The sequence below is a fragment of the Microtus pennsylvanicus genome, chromosome 13 (assembly GCF_037038515.1).
Source record: "Microtus pennsylvanicus isolate mMicPen1 chromosome 13, mMicPen1.hap1, whole genome shotgun sequence".
NCBI lineage: Eukaryota > Metazoa > Chordata > Mammalia > Rodentia > Cricetidae > Microtus > Microtus pennsylvanicus.
In genome coordinates, this window is record NC_134591.1 from 4,775,242 (window position 1) to 4,788,820 (window position 13,579).

At 42.7% G+C, this 13,579-nt stretch overlaps 1 protein-coding gene across 1 annotated transcript in view; it reads left to right on the forward strand.

The window, feature by feature from the left end:
* Pappa (pappalysin 1) overlaps nucleotides 1-13,579 on the forward strand; it is a 237,896-nt gene that overhangs the window by 157,781 nt on the left and 66,536 nt on the right. The window contains exons 11-12 of the mRNA XM_075945577.1: nucleotides 11,682-11,795; nucleotides 12,703-12,838. Coding sequence (XP_075801692.1) covers nucleotides 11,682-11,795; nucleotides 12,703-12,838 — 250 coding nt within the window. The remainder of the gene's footprint in view (nucleotides 1-11,681; nucleotides 11,796-12,702; nucleotides 12,839-13,579) is intronic.

The following is a 13,579-nucleotide window of genomic DNA, read 5'->3' on the forward strand; positions in this document are numbered from 1 at the left end:
CTCTAATTGATTTCTTATGGGGTAGTTTTAATAAATAAATGTTTTAATAAAATAAAATACTCAAATAGGTTTTTGGTAAATTATACTTATTGAGGAAAGTATTGCCATTACATATTTTATCATATCAAAGTAACATGAGTTAGACTGTGACTTTCACAGCTCTGGAATTATCCAGGCATGCTGATGCCTTCCTGGTACTACATGGACTTTATCTGCAACAGCATCTCTGTATATTGGTCTGGGCCTTAGTGACCTGGACCCCTAGATTGAGTGTATTACCCATGGGTCATATATTGCCTTTGGAAAAACACATCAATTCAATATTGGCAGTATTCAGTGAGCCTTACCTAATGACCCAGGTTATACTCTGGTGAAAAAGTGGCCAGTCATTATCTTTCAAGTGCAGACAGGGAGAATTAGAGAGGCAGGAGAAAAACCTGTGGGAAAGGCTAGCCAGAAGGAGGGAAGGAAACAGACACTGAGTCAGACTAGTTTGGTGCGGTAAATTGACCAGTATCATCCCAAACATCAAAGCCTGAATCTCTGAAATGGGAAACCAAGTGCTTATTCTCCGTAGTTATGAGAGGGGGAAATGAGATTATTTGATGGACACCAGCCTATATGCACATATCATATTTAAAAGTCGGTGCCCATTCCATCTGGCAACAGAGCCCGGAGAAAGGAACAAAGCTGTGTTTAGGGAGCCAGGTTCATTTTACTGGAGCTGTGCCCAGGTTTCTGCACCCCTTTCAGCTGTGGCCAGGTGTTGGGCTATCTCCTAGCAAGTCTTTTCCCCTCAGGACCCTGAGATCTTGATGGTTTAAATCTTGGAATGGGACTGCAAGGCTGAAGATGAAGTGTAGCTTTAAGGAAACTACATTTCACATAAACTGTAGTGAGCGATGTTGGTAGTCAGCTGCCTGGCTATGCTGTCGTGTACACACCTGCAGGCACACAGCAGTGTTGGTGTCAGTGGATACCCTACATTACTTCCTCCCTTCTCCCTCTGTCCTGTTTCTTTATGAAGCCCATCACAGCTTCCTCTGGGTAGAAAGTGGAAATTGGAGAGGATAGGCTAAAGATTTGAAGGTCATTTCTTACCTCCCCTGATTGACAAGTGGGCATGGAGAACTGTAAAGTCAGAATGCTATGGAAATTTCATGGTGTGTTCCTGTGAAGGAAAATACCAGATCATCTGTCCTTCTGTTCTCCCTCCATTTCCCCTTCTCTGTGTACATTGTGAGTAGGTAGAAGATAAACTGGATTTAGAAAGCCTTTGAAAGCAAAACATCACTAACTCCTCTAATTGGAAACAGCTTTCTGCAAATGCAGGGGATTGGGAGGCAGGTGCTAGATGTAGTCTTTGGCATACGTGGAGTGGATGAGAGTTAACTCCAGGCAGGTCTGAGACTCTCAGACCTTCATCCAGACATCTCCAGCTACCTCCAGGATGACTGATGGACTATCACAGAGGCCGCAGAGATCACTGTGCATCTTCAAGCTAGGTTCCCCCCCATCTCACTATTTAGTTCTTTATACAATGAGATATTTGGCATAAGGATTTCTAAGTGCCTTCTCAGGTGAGACATTCGGGAATCTCAAGATCTAGGTGCCAAATTTCCCCAGCTCAGCGACAGGATGCAGTTGTAAGCGCAGAAATGGAAAGAAAAGAAAACAAACATCAGAAAACACTTTGATAGGATGGATGCACTAAACCTCTGAACTTCCCTGTTGCTGTCTTTGCTGTCGGTCTCTGAATAGCAGAGGCATGGGACCTATAAGTCTCAGGGGTTGACAGGATAGTCGCCTGGTTCATACTGAGGATTTGTTTGCTGGCTTTAGTCAGCCCTTTCTTCTAGGACATTCACTTGGAAGAGGTTGGGAATCTAAAGCTGGCAGCTTATCAAAACCAAAGTCCTTAGGAAATTAATTCACCTCACCCTGTCTTTCTCTAAGTGGGAAGGGTGAGGGTCAGAAACTGAGAATTTGAGTTGGTCCTAGGAGGCAGGCCTCTTCCGGTGTAACCCAGGCTCATGCCGTCACCTCATATTACTCTAGGGCAGATCTGCAAAGGCCTGCTTTGGTCTGTTGAGGCAGCTTCTATTTCCTGAGTGCCCAGAACAGATAGGAGTGGTTCTGAGCACTGGGTCTATGTGGCTTGGGACTTAAATTTCATTTGATATATATATATATATATATATATATATATATATATATATATATCCATTCTCTCAATATATCCTCAAATAAGTGGTAGGCATAGACAGGTCCTTTTCAAAGGAGCATTTGTGGTTTAGAATATAGGTTGATTTTGATTTGGATTTGAATCATGGTTTTACCACAAACTGCTTAGGACCTTAGGGAAAGTACAGGACTTCAGTTTTCCTGTGTATGAAATGGGTACATATACAAGTTGCCACCTCTACCTCCTAAGATTCAGCACATATAGAGTGTTTTGTTTGTCTGTTGCTTTTTCTCCTCTCAGATAACATCAGACTCACAAGGTAACCCAGACTAGCACAGAGTTTATAATCCCCATGTCCCAGCCTTTTGAGTGATGAGATTACAGTAATTCACCATTCTGCTCAGATTTATGAAGAGTATTTGAAAACCTTCAAGGCTTAGAACAGGTGACTGCGTGTGTCACTTCTGCTGACTCGAATGGGATGGGGCTAGGCTCTGAGTAGCTCTAATCTAATGGACAGGTGCTATAGCTACAGTACACACAAGGAGCTATGTGGACACAGAGGGGCAAAAATTAATTCTGGCTGTGGGGTGAGCTCTTAGAAGAGTGGTATTATTCGAGACTGGCTTTGAAGTATGTGTACTGTCTCACAGAACAGGCAAAGGAGAGGCAGGGTGTGAATCTGAGTAGACAGAATGACAGGGAGTCCATGAGTTTTGGGGCAAAAACGAGTCTTTTGGTGACAAAGAAGTAAGTACCACGGCGGACATGGAACTCCTGCTTGGTGGGTGAAGAGAAAGAACAGCTGGTCAGGAAACAGCTTTCAAAGGTCTTTGTCATTTGCATATAGGAAAATCTCCATCAACTGGCCACAGGGTAGTCTGTAAGGAGAAGGAGATGTGATTAGTTTTTATGTTTGAAAAAGGGAATGAATATGGAGTGGTTGAGGCAAGAGTAGTGGTGACCCATGCCCTTTTCTTCATCGGGGAGGCGGAAGATGTGTCAAACTCAGGCAAGAGTTGTGCTGCTTTCCCATTAAACTCCAGAGCATAAAGTCAGAGGTATCAGTGCACACCTCCTAGTTCCACACACAAGTGAGCTGTGAAAGTGAGCACTGCTCGGAGATTCTGCACCACAATTTCTTCCTGACAGATAGTGGGTAATGACTGCAGCCTTGTGCAGCAAGCAGCTAGTGCTCTTAGTAGTCATTCAGTGTAACCACTACACCCTTCAGATGGGAAAATGCCTGGCAGAGCACAGTTTGTTTCATACATCGCCCAGATAGAACTAAAGGAGGGCTGCTCTTGACTCCATAAACACATACGATGAAGAGTCTAAGGGTTATGTGAAAGAGAAGAGGCCCTCCAAGGCCAAGAGCAGAAGTGATTACTCATTCCTTGATTCCTTTGAGTGCTGTTGTAAAGGGAAGGGAGCACGTGGCCTGCGATGGACTTCCTACAGAAGGGAGTGCGCGAGCCTCCACACTCCTGTCTGCTATGTTTTTATGCTATTTTAGGGAAAGAAGTGAAAACCTCATCAAAGACACTTCTTTACACCAAAGTCGCAAAGACCCAGAATATCAGGGAGGAACATGCACTAAAACCAGAGACAGGAGTTTGCATTTTCATGACAATTTTGCCCCCTACCATATACCTGTATCTCTGCAGGGTATCTTCCCCCTCTTGCCCTCTGAAAAGAGAATTCTCTTGATGGGTAGCTCTTCCAAGCCCCGTCTAATTAGAACACTACAAATAAGGCTAGAGAAACAGATGATGGGGAAACGTGCTTGCAGCATCTTGTGTTGGATTTTCAGCACTGGGAAACAAAACAACTGATGACCACAACACACACTTGCACATAGATGGTGTATATGTGATAGGTAGATGATAGACAGATAGATGATAGATAGACAGACAGACAGACAGACAGACAGATAGATAGATGATAGATAGATGATAGATAGATAGATAGATAGATAGATGATAGATAGACAGACAGATAGGTGATAGATAGAAAGATAGATAGAAATAGATGATAGAACATGAAAAGAATAACCATTTTACTCTGTCCACTTTAGTAGAAAGCTGTACTAAGAATAAAAGTGCAAGTGAGTTTTCAGTCTTTGATACAAACAAGAAGAAGACGCTGGATAACTCCTCGTCCAACCCTGGCAGGACCAAGGGGAAGGTGCTTGCCAGCCAAACCACCTTTGCTGTTTGCCCAGCACCAATATTTGAAAATCTCAACTTAATTTTTTTTTCGAGACAGGGTTTCTCTGTAGCTTTGGAGCCTATCCTGGAACTAGCTTTTGTAGACCAGGCTGGCCTCAAACTCATAGAGATCTGCCAGCCTCTGCCTCCTGAGTGCCACCACTGCTTAGCTCCATTTAAATATTCTTGATTGCAATATTTATGAATTCAGCAAAATTGATGTTTCCTTTTTTTTGCTCACACTTGGCTTCTTTGCTCAAGACTTTACCCACCAGATGATTATGCCTCTTGACAATCTAAAATGCACAGCACTAAATTGTTAACTACAGGTATGTTGATAAACAACAGACCTTTACGTCTTGACTAACTGAACTACAAGTCCTTTGATGAACAACTAACCATTTCTTTTCTCCTAAAGCCTTGGCACCCACCATTGTGTCTTTGAGTCTTTTAATCTAGTTTATGTGCCTCTCATGTGTGCAGTTATGTGGTATTTTTCTGTCTACGGTAAAATTATTTCATTTATTTGTAACTTCTAAATTATTTTTTCTTTGACAAATTCATGTAAGTACATATTTGATATTTGATAATTTCACCTCCCATTTCCCCCTTTCACCCTCCCTGCTCTCTCACTGAACAACAAGGCCCCTCTTACTATATGTGTTTTGTTTTGTTTTTCATTGAGCATAATGATTGCTGCTTTCACAATTATCAGTGGGAGGTTATTTACTGGGCTGTAGACAATTTATCAGTGTTATACTTCTAAAGGCAATGACATTCCACCAACATCCATTAATTTCCTATAGTCCCTTAGTGTAGGTACTGCAAGCCTTTGCCTTATGCATGATAAAAATGGCAGGTCCAATATCTATCATACAGGAATTATGAAGGTAACCACAGCTGTAGGTAGTCTATAAATCCAATGACTTTGTCACATTCAGAAGTTAGCTTTACAGCATTGCTCCCCAACTTCCCCGTTATGTTCTTTGCATTCACTCTTCAGCAATGCTCCCAGAACCTTGGAAGGATGATTCAGGTTCTACTTCAGGGTGGATTCAACATTGACTTGTTCTGGGCTTTTTGATCATTTGCGAGTCTTTGCCTTAACCACTATCCACTGCAGAAAAAAGCTTAACACAAAAAGAAGTGTGTCACTTATCTCGTGGCCTAAACATGAATATTTTTAAGGCAGTTTGATACCATTTTCACTTATCAAAACAACAGCACTAGACTCTTTCCTATGACCCAGAGACATTATGAGTTCATTCTATCCTCTGGCTCTTGACAGGCACCGAAACAGGCTTAAGTCCCCTCCTGTGGAGGAGGCATCTAATTCAATCATGACGTGGCTGATTACCTTCATAATAGTAAGGCCACTATTGAAACAGGCCTATTTCATGAAGTATGCCCTCATGGTTCATTTTTATTGAAGGTGGCAGGGTTTTCTCTTTTTCTAAAGGTGAATAACGTTCCCTTACATGGATGCACCACAACATTTTCTTAGCCTGTTTATAGACCTGTAGGTTGTTACAACAATTTTTCGCATAGGTAATAATGCTTGAGTGAACATAGGAATGGGAATTACAGAGCAACTGAGCTTTTTCTCTTTCTGAAGACCTAAAGCTTAGAGGCTGCAAGTTTTTCTCTAGAGTATTCTTATTGTCTTCCACAACATAGTGAAACATGCAAAAGAAGAGCGTAGAAGACACACTAATGTGTCGAGAAGGAAGTGTTGCTGTGCTTAGTTCCTTCACAGCTATAGGGAGACAGAGCCAATTGCAACCACAATCATTCAAATTTGCCCTTTAAGATTAGAATATTAAGAAAAAAGAGAATGGCCCTTCACTAGATTTCAGAGACATGAACACTGGATTAGTCAAGGGAGGTTGGGAAAGATTTGAAAGAACATGGAGTCAGTCACAGTGAAGAACGTAGAGGAATGAGGATGATGAGAGAAGAAAGACCCTAGAGAGGAGGAGAGGAGAGGACAGAGACCCTAGAGAGGAGAGGAGAGGACAGAGACCCTAGAGAGGAGGAGAGGACAGAGACCCTGGATAGGAGAGGAGAGGACAGAGACCCTAGAGAGGAGAGGAGAGGACAGAGACCCTAGAGAGGAGGAGAGGACAGAGACCCTAGAGAGGAGAGGACAGAGACCCTGGATAGGAGAGGAGAGGAGAGGACAGAGACCCTAGAGAGGAGGAGAGGACAGAGACCCTAGAGAGGAGGAGAGGAGAGGACAGAGACCCTAGAGAGGAGAGGAGAGGACAGAGACCCTAGAGAGGAGAGGAGAGGACAGAGACCCTAGAGAGGAGGAGAGGAGAGGACAGAGACCCTAGAGAGGAGAGGAGAGGACAGAGACCCTAGAGAGGAAGAGAGGACAGAGACCCTAGAGAGGAGAGGAGAGGACAGAGACCCTAGAGAGGAGAGGAGAGGACAGAGACCCTAGAGAGGAGAGGAGAGGACAGAGACCCTAGAGAGGAGAGGAGAGGACAGAGACCCTAGAGAGGAGGAGAGGAGAGGACAGAGACCCTAGAGAGGAGAGGAGAGGACAGAGACCCTAGAGAGGAGAGGAGAGGACAGAGACCCTAGAGAGGAGGAGAGGAGAGGACAGAGACCCTAGAGAGGAGGAGAGGAGAGGACAGAGACCCTAGAGAGGAGAGGAGAGGACAGAGACCCTAGAGAGGAGAGGAGAGGACAGAGACCCTAGAGAGGAGGAGAGGAGAGGACAGAGACCCTAGAGAGGAGAGGAGAGGACAGAGACCCTAGAGAGGAGAGGAGAGGACAGAGACCCTAGAGAGGAGAGGAGAGGACAGAGACCCTAGAGAGGAGGAGAGGAGAGGACAGAGACCCTAGAGAGGAGAGGAGAGGACAGAGACCCTAGAGAGGAGAGGAGAGGACAGAGACCCTAGAGAGGAGAGGAGAGGACAGAGACCCTAGAGAGGAGAGGAGAGGACAGAGACCCTAGAGAGGAGAGGAGAGGACAGAGACCCTGGAGTGGTGCTGGAGAGTCTAAGTGACAAGGAAAATGTGTAATGTATATGTACCCAACAGAAAATCCAACAAAATCTTTATCCTCAGTATCTCTCTGTGGAGTTAGACTTGCTGATTTTTGGAAAGATAAAAACATGTGGTTGAAAAGAAAACATTCCTATAAAATCAGCACTCAAACTTGTGTTTCCACAGGTCTGTGTGTTGTTCAGCACAGGTGAGCCTGACATGCCTGCACCCTCAATTTAGGCTGCTGAGTAGGTAAATTCATGCAATGCCAATAAAGGCAGGAAGCTCTTAAGGATTTGAATCTCAATTTCTTTCCACCGCCCTAGCAACACAGACGATTTCAAGGTCGGCTGAGAGTCTTGGGCAAAGTTCAGCTGGATTCGTTTGTGCCTTTCTGATTTGGATTTACTGTCCCTGATTGGGGTTACAGCCAGCCTGAAAAAAAAAAACCACACAACTAAATAGAAACAATAAGAGAACAAAATAACAACACCATGTTCCGCTAATGACCTGTTTAGTCCTGATAAAGCTGACGAGATAAGAGAAAATCATATTTAAGTAATAAAAGAAGGGTTTGTTCACTTTGGTTGATTCTCTGACCATGGATGCTTTAGATGCAGAGATAAGACCCCCAGCTCAGAGCTTAGGGTTATGCTTCACCACACTCTGTGGGGAGACAGAGCAGCTAAGAACGCAAGGAGAGTGCATTCCAAAATGATACATGTCGAATCGCTGGCCAGGCTTTTAAATGCCATAGATAGTTTATGCAAAGTCTCACACTGTTCTAAGTCATAACACAGTTTACCGGCTGCTCTGCCTAAGACTAGTCCCAGTTGTTTTGAGAAAAAATAAGCTGAAAAATGTCTACTTGCGTGCTAAAGTAGAGATGTTTGAGTCCCAGCATCTGTGCCTAATTCTGGACAATGGCAGAGGTGATTCTTGGCACCTTCATACTTTCTAAAAGCACCCTCTGATATTTAAGAAATCAGTGTTGCATTCACAAGCTCACTGGTTCTTAGCGCTAGAGAAGTTTGGCAGTTGATGGGCTTAATCCTTTTTGATATTTCTAAAACAATAAGGTAATTTTCTTAAATAAATTATTATAAAATAGCAGAAGACTAATGGTTCTCTCAGTTGATACTAAGTTGACATCCGGGCCAATACCAACGAGGTATTGATCTCAGGGAGACATTATTGTGCCTATGACCAATTCCACATTCAAATGCCCAAGATCATCTGAGACCTAAAGAGGCAGAACCAATTTCTATTCCTTCCTCTGGTTTTAAGCCAAAATGCACTAGGAGTAGATCTACTTTGTCTAAAGCCAACTACTGAACTTTCTGGGTGATATTTGATGTTTCTTAATGTTGTGTAAGTGGTTTATCTTCCTCTAAGATTTCAAGAATGAATTGATAAAGGTATTAACATGAAGGGAAAGTATGTACAGAATGTAAATGGCTTTCTGTATTTTCTTTACAACCCCACATGTGAATTTACTCCAAAAACTTTATTTGCCACTGTCAGCCGTAATGGAAAATGTGTTTTGTCTGAACGTTGCTTAGTGTATCATTTTTGTAAACAGAGCAAACTTGACATTTTCTTTTTATTTTTTTTATTTCTTTATATTGTTCCTTGATATTTTATAAATGCATATAATGTATTCTAATTACTCTTGACGATCTGATTACCCCTGACTATCTTATCTCCTTCCTGACACTGTCAACCCTCCCTCTTCTCTCTAAGTCTCTTTCCCTCATTCATGCCTTTGCTTTTATGGTCTCAAGTTTAACCAGTGCTAACTGCATGACACCATATATGAAGCATCTTGACTATCCATTAGAACCTGGTGAATTCACCAGCTTTGCTAACTGAACACAGTGACTGTCCCTTTCCCAGAACTTGCAAGTAGCCAATAGTTTGTCAGAGCTCTGTAAGGGCCAGTGAGCTCCTCCTCCATCTATGATGGATTGTTGACAGGTCTAGTCAAGTACAGGCCCAATGTAGGAATCAAAAGCTGCTGAGAATTCATGACTGAAGACAGCATTTTGCAGCTCTTCTCCCTGTCTTCTGGCTCTCACATTCTTTATGCCTCCACTTCTGTATGTCCCCTGAGTCTTAGGGGTTGTATGGTGAAAATGTGTTATTTAGAGTTGAGCAATCAGCCAAATACTTGACATTTTCTGAGAACCTCCAGAAGTTACATCTGTCCCAAAATATTATGGAGAAAGACAATTGAGTTTTAGCATGTGTATAGGTGGGATTCTTGGGATGTCAGAGCAAGAAGGGTTGACAAAAGAACCTGACTTAGTCCAGTTCACTGGAGCCCCTGTGCTAAAGCACACTGGTAAGGGAGTTAACATGGATAGTGTTTCCTCTATTTTTGATGACTTTATAAACTAATATTTCAGAATTGCGTTCTTTCAATAATAAACATCTATGCTGTATTATCCAGGATGACCTTGAACCCTTTGCCTCAAGTGTTCCTACTACTTCAGTTTCCTATGTAGCTAGGACTACAAGCATTCTATACTTTTAATTCATAAACTATGTGAAATAATACAAACCAAACAGTGATGTTTGTCAAGTATGTGCATCACATAACAGGCCTGTGTAGTACTTGAATTGATAATTGTGTGAATCGTGTCTTGCTGGCTTCTCTCTGTTGCCTATAAGATAACACACTGCAGATAAGGTTCCACATCATTTTCTCCATTCCCTTGATAGCAGAGGCAGCTGCCTCTCTGCATTCAGTGCGTGCTTTCTCGTGCTATGTAGTCCGTACAAGCCTCTGGCCACATACAGAAGTTTTTAATGTGTGGCTTTAAGAAATATGTCACAATGAACTTAGTCTTTTGCACAACATTTCTTTTTTTCACTGATATTTGCCATCGCTCCATGTTGTTAACTTCTAACTCATCGCTAGATCTCCCTTTGGGATTGACCTGGGCTCAGGTGAGTCTAGTTAATTCATCGTTAACAGTCTTGTGCTCTGTGTAATTCTACCATATGAATATTTCACATTTATATACCGTGTCCCCAAGAGACGAACACAAAGACTATCTCTGGTTTTGTGGCATCAGTTACACATATACATTTTTGTGTAGTTATTGAAGGACTACACATATTAAATGGCTATCCATTTTACTCTTTGTTTTCTTTGCTGGGGATTAGTCTGATCGGGACTAAATTGTCTTGCTGTCCTTTTCCACGGTCTTTAAGGTCGTTAGAACTGTCTAAGTCAGCCTTTCTACTCGAATATTTGCCCTGGAGGTGTAAAATAGCAGGCCTAAGCTCACACAAAAGTCTTGAGAGAGGAGACACATCACAGATGAGCATTAATTCAAGGTCCTCTTCTACCAAACATCCATCATTACCAACAGCTCCATCGCGCTTTCATTTCCCCACATTGGGCTTTGGTCACTTTGCACACATGTGAGGAATTGCTTGTTTCACATTCGCATGCAATGTCCCCTCTGTACCTCAGTTTTATGTGCATTTTCCCTTAGTGCTTAATAAGCAGAAATTTTTCATTCAGTAGCATTTGAGTGAATTGAATCACTTAAATGGAATGGCCATTGGATATGTAAAAAAAAAAAAACAAGAACAAAAACAAAAACTCTGCTAACTTAAAAAAAATTCTGCCACTGTATAAATTCTTCTTGGTTCTTGTTGCACTTTAGTATTAGCATCATTGGGTGAAAGCGAGGGGATGGGGTGAAGGGAGATGGGGGAAGGAGAGGGAGAGGAGGGGTGCTTTGGAACTGATGTTTCTCGATGGCACAGAAGCCAGAGCTCACACTCTATCTTTCCTGTCTTCGTGGAGCTCGGAACATAATTTACAGATTCTTTCTGCAATACTCTAATGACTTTGAAGATTCAGTGAGAAGTTTCTTAACTTCTCTTTTTGCAGTTTTCCTTGAGCTTTCGGGTTGCTAGGTATTTTATAACAACCTAGGCATTCTGTCTGTTTTCTTCTGGGTCTTTCCTTCTAGTCCTTCTGGCTGAAATGCCTTCCAGGTCCAGCTAGATTCAATGTCAATTCCTCCTGGATTTGTTCCTATGAGAACATTCCTGTCACTTTGCCACGAAAATATGCCATCTATCCTCCTTTCCTTTCCAGCGTTGGGAATTACTTCTACAGTACACTGTGAGTCTCTGGAACAGACTCATCCATTCACTTCTGCTTTCTCTTCCACTACCAATAAAACAGACGGATACTGAAGGTTCATTAACTTTAATTAAATTCTCAGGACCCTCAAAATATTATCTTTTCCTCCATCTTTTGCCAGGTGTGTCGAACCAAGGTGATAGATCTCAGTGAAGGCATTTCCCAGCATGCTTGGTACCCTTGCACCATTAATTACCCATACTACCAGCTGCCTCAGACCACATTCTGGCTCCAGGTAAGCCCCATCTTGAGAGCCATGGTGTATAGGTCTGGCCTCAAGGAAGTTCTGAGCACTGTGATAACTTTTGCTTGAGTTGCTCTTTCCACCCTCCAAGACTGTCAATTTGTAAGGACAGGAAACAGAAACTCATCTGATGCTTCCTAAAACCGAATGCGACAATTGCTCATGGAATCACCCATCCAATGCTTATATCGCAAAGAATTTGAAATCTGCTTATTGCTTATTATTCAAAACTTTAAAATTAATTTTCTCCTCTATGGAATCTATAGTGATCCACAAAACAAAGTGAGCATGTAACTCTGTATGAGCTTGGTCACCCGCTGCACAGCAACCTTCATGTGGCATTTCACATCTATATGTGGCATCATGTCTCCAGACTGTGGATTATATTCATTTTTATTTATATGTCGCTAACATACTTTGAGCTCCATGGTTCACACAAGTTCTAGGACCATGCCTTATTTGACTTTTGCATGCTGGAATCTGGTAGAGAGGATAAGGTGGCTAAGTGATGGGTAATAAACCTACAATGTGCTGTGTGTGTGTGTGTGCGGTTTCTCTCTGTACTAGCCCTGTGCTAGACACTGGATTCCGTTTGTCTTATTAGAACTTCACGGTGACCCTACAAACTATTTTGTTTAATCAGCTATTTAGAAATGAAGGAACTTAGGGTCAGAATGTTCCAGACATCCACCAGCATCAGACAAAAAGGCAGGAGCAGAGCTGAGTCTGAAGCAAGATTTCTGGCCTGGCCTCCCCACTGGGATCCCCTGCTTCTTCCTTCCCACTGAGGGAAGGACTGAAATAGAGCAAGATTCCCCTTTGGTATATTTTAATGTGATTGCTTCCCTATCATGTGGCTGAGTAAATGAATGACCCTCTTATGTATTCTCTATTTCAGACATATTTCTCTCAGCCAATGGTTGCTGCAGCTGTTATTATCCATCTGGTGACTGATGGGACATACTATGGGGACCAAAAGCAAGAGACCATCAGTGTCCAGCTGCTTGATACCAAAGAGCAAAGCCATGATCTAGGCAAGCATGTTTTTCTGGGCATGGTTCACCCTTGGTACCTCCTTCCATGTGTGGTTGCCTTACCCCTTTTACAAAGAATCTCCTCCTTCCCCCTCTCTTTCTCTTGCTCCCTCTCTGCTTGGAGTTCTGGTTGCCTTAATCAATATGTGGTGGTGTATACAGAGGATCCCGGATTTGGCAAATGTGAGGAAACAGATTCAGTGACAAAATTTGACCTTCATCAGCTCCGTATGCTACACACATTTAAACTTAGGAATCCAGAGTCAAAAGACTCTGTGCAGGCGACTGAGCAAGGCCATTTCTCCACTATCTATGTCAACATCCGAAACCTATTGCAAGGCACTGGAGAGACCACACAACATTCAGCAATCCAACACTGTGAGAAGCCAGGTTTTAGGATCATAACCCTTTCTGCAGATGTTCTGCAAATCTCAAGAGTGGTTGTATATTTGGCACATTTTTCAGGAGCCATCCATGTGGGAACAGGTATTAGAAAGCTTTCTGTCAGGTTCAGGATGAGAGAAGTAAGTGAGAAGTCAAGTCACACCTATGGGGGAGCAGAGATAGAAGGAGTGTTCGCCTGAGCTGTGGGGGTCTCTATAAGCATCAGTGCTGACAGTAACAATTCATACATGCAGGAAAGAAATTGAATTTAACAAGACTCAGTAGCCAGTACTGGCACGAACTTCTAGTGTCTGACATCAAGCAGTTTATTGTAGGCGTATTTAAGCACAGCACAAT